This window comes from Lolium rigidum, chromosome 2 (genome assembly GCF_022539505.1).
Source record: "Lolium rigidum isolate FL_2022 chromosome 2, APGP_CSIRO_Lrig_0.1, whole genome shotgun sequence".
Taxonomy (NCBI): Eukaryota; Viridiplantae; Streptophyta; class Magnoliopsida; order Poales; family Poaceae; genus Lolium; species Lolium rigidum.
The window spans coordinates 13,459,303-13,465,755 of record NC_061509.1 but is presented as its reverse complement, the minus strand read 5'-3'; the positions used below and the strand labels follow the sequence as shown (position 1 = coordinate 13,465,755).

At 40.3% G+C, this 6,453-nt stretch overlaps 1 protein-coding gene across 1 annotated transcript; it reads left to right on the top strand.

Moving 5' to 3' along the window:
* Nucleotides 1-964: 964 nt before the first annotated feature.
* Nucleotides 965-2,744, top strand: LOC124691316 (protein LURP-one-related 15-like). The gene is made up of 3 exons (XM_047224591.1): nucleotides 965-1,351; nucleotides 2,060-2,287; nucleotides 2,387-2,744. The coding sequence occupies exons 1-3, from the start codon at nucleotides 1,100-1,102 to the stop codon at nucleotides 2,528-2,530; spliced, it is 624 nt and encodes a 207-aa protein (XP_047080547.1). The 5' UTR covers nucleotides 965-1,099; the 3' UTR covers nucleotides 2,531-2,744.
* Nucleotides 2,745-6,453: the final 3,709 nt, after the last annotated feature.

The window sequence follows — 6,453 nt, the reverse complement described above, 5'->3', positions numbered from 1 at the left end:
TTCAGTCAATTGCTTATATGTTGATGTAATTTGTGAATTAGTGACCATTTGAAATTTTCCTTCAGCTATTGGATATCTAGCCTACCCAACTTACTTAGGACAAAAGGCTTTGATATTGATAATTTTAACTACTTGGCAAGGTTGCTCTCCATGTAGCTCAAAACATCAGGGTATTATGCACATGCAATGCTTTTCGAAGTTATTTTCGGTAAATAAATATGTGCAACTGCCATATGTTTGCCTATGAGCCGGCAACAAACACTGCACCGAGAGCACCTCCACCTCCATGGCCCTGCCGGCTGGAACCCTACCTAGCCCTACACTATGTAAAAGCCGGGATCCGCGGTTTCCCCAACCTTCCGCTGCCAGATCGGCCACCAGAGGCGAAGGAAACCATGAATCACTGGCGAGTGAGGTGGGAAGACGGGGTGGTTTTGGAAATCGCATATCTCACTACAACGGGGAGATGAGCATCCAAAGTCGCTCTATGCCATGACACAATGCCTAGATCTGGATGCCTCGGTGACATGTCAGCTCTTGAACTATTTCGCGAAACAAAAATGAGGCACCTGCAAAATCACCTAATAAAATGACAGACCTAAAGCACGTCACACGGGGAAATGAAAACGGATAGACAAAAGGTCGGTGCAGCAAAGCTGCAAGGTCTTTGTATAATATAAATACTACCTCTGTTCATAAAAGGATGTCGAAAGTTTATCTAAATTTAAATATATGTAGACACTTTTTAGTACAAGATACATCCAAATTTAGATGAATCTTCCGACAGCCTTTTATAGACGGAGGTAGTATTATATTATATGTCACAGATTTCACCACAAGGTGAAATTCTCTGTTTTTTTTTGTGAATTGAGATTCACTGTTTTTAGTTGGGTTAAGCGGATATGTATGGTGACCCACACGCTATTTGTTTTTGGTCTACTGCACAGGCTGGGAACTCGCGGCCAGCAGCAAGCGGCATATACGAAGCTACAGAAGAGAAAAGGATCCACCATCTTCTGTTTCTCCCCTGTCCCGTCCGGAACAACACGCCAAAGCAAGCGCACACACCACAAGAGCTCAAAGTATACCAGCCCGATCGATGGCGTTTCCGGCGGCGAGCGGAGCAGCCCCACCGGCGCCGCTTCCGGTCGTGGGGCATCAGTTTTGCGCGCCGTACGTGGTGCCGCTGACCGTGACCAAGAAGACCCTCAGCATCTCCGACGGGGACTTCGCCATCACTGACGCCAACGGCGCCCTCGTGCTCAAGGTCAAGGGATCCATCTTCAGCATGCGCCACCGCCGCGTCCTCCTCGACGCCGCCGGCCAGCCCATCCTCTCCATGCAAGAGAAGGTACTCTGCCACTCTGCCAATTTGTGTTTCAACTTCTTCCCCGTCCGCGATGCTCAAATTTCCGTAGACGAAATCAATCTCAGATGCTTGTCTGTTACCAAATCGCATGTTTATTTTGTTTGTGAATGCGTTCAAACGACAGAGCAAGCGGATTCTCAGATTTGTTCTTTCTTTCGGAGAAGAGGAAATTTCTTCGCACAATCATATTCAGTCTAACCTCCAATCTCTAGACTGAGTCGTTAGCAAATTATTGTAGTGTTGAAGTGGGCCAGATTGGGACACAATAGGAGGAGTAATTTTCTTTCTCTGCATCGTCTATGTCACCATTTCAAATTAATGGAGTATGATAAGGACGACTATATTAGGAGCTGCGGACTTCAGGCAATGAAAGCGCGTAGCCTGCTTTTTTTAGAGCAAGCGTGGTCTGTTTGATTTGCCTGCTTTTATTTAGGGCAAGCGTGGTCTGCCTGCTTTTCTGCTTGGATACGGAAAAATTGAGCGCGGGAGGGCAGTATATATTTCTTCAGAAAGTCTGAATTTAATTTCGTAGCAACTCATAGTCGCAGTCCCGTTGGAGTAGCGTGGTACTCCAGTTTTTCAACTCTATAAACAAAACATCCAGTCTCAGTCAAGTACCACTGCCGCTACAGTGAATGACTGAAATGCAATACGTCGTTAACTGGAGTGCTATTTCAATCACATGATCAGGTATTCAGTATGCACAACAGATGGGAAGTGTTCAGAGGGGACAGCTCAAGCGCAAGCGATCTGCTCTTCAGCGTGAAGAAATCTTCGTTGATCCAATTCAAGACAGAGATGGATGTCTTCCTGGCTGGGAACACCGCGCAGCAGGTGTGCGACTTCAAGATCAAGGGCAACTACTTCGACAGGTCCTGCGCCTTCTACCTTGGCGACTCCACCACAATGGTAGCCCAAGTAAGTGCCAGAATTGGTTCAGATTTCTTAATTACCATCATGTTTTGAAGCTTCATGAAACATTTGGCTGATAAATTTAACCATCATGTGCTGTTGCAGATGAACCGTAAGTTCACTATTTCGAATGTGCTGCTCGACAGGGACACATTTGTGGTTACTGTGTTTCCGCATGTCGACTACGTGTTCATCGCGACTCTTGTTGTGATCCTGGATGAGGTTCACAGGGAGAAATACGATGGATGAGCGAGATTGTACACTAAGCTTCCTTTGAGCTCTGGCAGTGTCGTGTCATCTAAAGTTGCTGTTGTATGTACCTGACCTGATCGAGGGTTGCATGTATTGCATTAGCCAGCTGGCTATCTGAACCATGCTGAATTGTGATGGTCTGCAATAATGGGAGATTTGATAATAACATCTCCAGAACGCATGACTTTGATCATATATACTTTTCTTGGCCTGCCTTGCTTTTAACCCCCCAATTCAGGGAATGTTTATCAGAATTGTCAATGTGTAACTAAGAAATGGGCACATAAATCGGAAGAATTGCCTTTCATCTTAAAAGGAACACATACGCTGATCTAGCCACACAACTATGATGTCCAAACTGACATCAAGTATCTGTACACATATGCTGTCCAAACTGACAGCAAATATGTGTTCATTTCAAATATGAAAAATTCTATAATTATGCTGCAATGTGAACATCCATCTATCTATCTATCTATTATATACTAAAAGCAAAATACAGATATATAACAGAAGCACCATGTTAATCCACATCATCTATATTATTATGATAGTTAGATGTAAAATTTACGGCTAGGATTCAACAAAAAGAATATTAGTTATGTAACCTGCCACGTACCAGTTTGACAATAACATGTCAACTATTGGAACCTCCACGTTCTTATCTGCGTACATAGTTTGACCTTTTTTTTTACTTGGACGGACGCATCAATGGTATCTTCAGGAGATATGTTGTTTGGATTTCCTTTCTTTTAAACGGACGCATGCATGCCTAATTTAGAGTTTTATATTTACACGGTACCACCAGATTCTTTTTGAGGAAAGCTAGCTTAAAGAACCATCCTTCAACACGTATTTACCTACGGCAGTACACGCATGGATGCATCAACGACTTTTGCTAAAACGCGAAAATTATCAAAGATAATAGAAAAAAATTGAATCATGGTAGATACTTAAATCTTTTATCTATTATTATTATTATTATCTACTAACTAAAAGCAATATACACAAGAAAAGTAGAGACACCAAGTTTGTCCATATCAATTAAATTATTTTAATAGTTGGATCAAAAACTTATGAATAGAATTTAACAAGTCTGATTTAACACACTAGCAGTCCGATTTAATATTAATTATGGTACGAAACTGAAAAAAACTTCAAATTAAGTTCATCAGTACAGGCACGGTCAAAATACATTCATGCTAGACCGGCTACGCGTACATGAGCGTGTATATATAAATGCTCAGAATACATCAATATTGCTAAATAAAATTTAAACTCTAAAAAATGATACCCAAAATTTTAAAACAATGCAAAATATGTAGAAATAGTCTAAATAGATTTACACAAGGCTTCTACTGCTGGCTACACATATATGAGCGCGCATACACAAATACTCAAAGTACATCTATATTGCTAATTAAAATTTAAAATATAAATGCTGATACTCAAATTTTGAAAACATTACAAAATAATAGGACACTGTCCAAATATATTCACGCCAAGCTATACTGCTGGCTACACGTACATGACCGTGTATACAAAAATACTTGAAGCACATCTATATTGCTAATTAAAATTTAAAATCTAAAAATTGATGCCCAAATTTGAAAAATGGTACAAAATACTAAGGCATGGTCTGAATATATTCGCACCAGGCTATACTGCCATCTACGTATATACGAGTGGTATATATAAATACTCAAAATACTTCTATATTTCTAATTAAAATACATAGTCTGAATATATTTATGCCAGGCTACACTAATGGCTACATGTACATGAGCGTATATATACATATACTTGGAATAGATCAATATTGCTAATTAAAATTTAAAACCTAAATATTGATACCCAAAATTTAGAAACTATAAGATACTATGCCACGGTCAGAATATATTTATGCAAGGCTATGCCGCCGGCTTCGCGTACATGAGAATGTAGATACAAAGACTCGAAGTACATCAATATTGCTAACTGAACCAGGCTATACGGTGGGTTATGCGTACATGGCGGTGCATCTTCACTGAAGTTGTAAAAAAATTATTTGCAAGATATCTTTGGTGGTTACAAAACCATATCTTGTCTTATCAACATAATATGGATATACATGATTACGAATAATGAAAAAAAATTAACAGAATAACTAACGAGTGAAGACGTTGCCCTCACATTTGCGAGGGCCACCTTGCTAGTTCCCTAAGAACACAAAGTGACAAGAAATAATACTCAACAAGGGTTTCATCATAGCATAGAGAACCAGTTCAACAAGGTTCTGAAGAAGGCCGGCCGGCGTCTTTGGCTCACCGTCGGCAAGAAGAGAAAAACGAGCATCCCTCTCTTTAACCTCAGCGTGGCTCCTGCCCGGAGGTTGTCGACGAGCAGCAGAGAAGAAACCCAGGTACCGGATTGCTTAGATTTGTTAGTGTCGGGGTACTTTTTTTAAAGTGGAAGGCCTTATCTGTCATTTCTAGATCTTTAGGGCAGTAGAAGTTAAGGGGTCTTCCTATAATTATGTACATGCCGGTTTTTTAATGCAGCTTCTAGGCCTCTCGAGGCCGATCTTTGTTATAAAAAAAAGGTTGTGAAGTGGTTCTTGACAACAAAATAGTGAGTTTGAACCTCACATACACATGAAATGAAAGTGAGTTTCCATCTCACATACACACAAATATAGGAGTGCATGACCGTGCATGACAACCACAAACAAGTAGGAGACAAGTGAAAGTGAGTTGAACGCAGCGATTTTACCGGCTTCGTAGGTACAGGAGTGATGACGTCACGCAGACGTCACCCATGTGTTGATCCAGTTTCTAAAAGTTTGTGAAATATGTCTGAAAATTGTGAAACATGTCTGAAACTTGTGAAAAATTATTTACTGTTCAAAGTATGTTTCACAAGTTTCACATATATTGCTCACGTGTTTATGAAACTTGTGAAACATTTTCTACCGTTCAAATTTGTTTCAATTATGTTTTAATTTTGTTAAAAAGGGGACAGGTAGTCTCCTCAATCTCAAAGCATAATCTATGGTGGATGCCACTCCTACACATATAGTTGCATGTAAAAATGAGTTTTCAAAAGTGAGTTTGAACCTCACAGTTCACTTAATTTCTTCTTCTTTGGACTTTGGAGTCATCGTCTTCTTTCACTTAAGCTGGAGACATTGATGGTGTAGCAACAGCTCGGATCCTTGTGGCAGGTCCTCGACTACTTGTGGTGGTTGCATTCTTGCTCTTAGTTGGTGTAGATGGGACTGCGTTTCTAATGAAACATCAAACCATGGCGATGCAAGCATTCCTTTTTCCTTGACATTCCCTAGAAGAAAAAGCAATTAGAAAATGTTTGATGTAAAATAACCATGTTATTAAAACTAGGAACAACAACAAGGATATTAGAACTACAAAAATAATTAGAACAAGTTTCTACATTTTCTATGTTCCATTTGTAGGACAGCCGGCTTCTCTATGTCCTATCTCTTCACATTTTCTGCACTTGTTCAGGGAACCTTTCCTTGATCCAACTTCCCACCAACTCGTCATCCTCTAGTTCTTCCAGCACCTTTTTCTTGCATGTTGGAAGTGGTCCACACAACACAAAGCTGGTATCCACATGTGGCGATTGATTCTTGTCCCTAAGGGGCTCAATTACACCTTCATATGCTGACATGAATCTGTTAACCGAGTAGTACTCATGTACAAAATTATGCATGTTTACAAAGTTATGAGCTTGCAAAACATTTATGAAGGCTAGTGCATGGTCACAAAGCTTCCCCGTATGCTACCATTGTAAACATGTACGCTGATGTGTGAGTGTTTTGACCACATGCCTTTCATCATCTTTGTTAACATTTCTCCCTTCCCCACTTGAATCAGCGGATGCTTTGGCCTTGAGATATCCTAGTCCTCTAGTCTTTGCAT

Excerpts from the sequence above, each read along its gene's own strand:
- LOC124691316 (XM_047224591.1), top strand. The coding sequence starts at position 1,100 with ATGGCGTTTCCGGCGGCGAGCGGAGCAGCCCCACCGGCGCCGCTTCCG. Across the intron at positions 1,352-2,059 it reads TCCTCTCCATGCAAGAGAAG|GTATTCAGTATGCACAACAG; the intron begins GTACTCTGCCAC and ends TCACATGATCAG. Across the intron at positions 2,288-2,386 it reads CCACCACAATGGTAGCCCAA|ATGAACCGTAAGTTCACTAT; the intron begins GTAAGTGCCAGA and ends GTGCTGTTGCAG.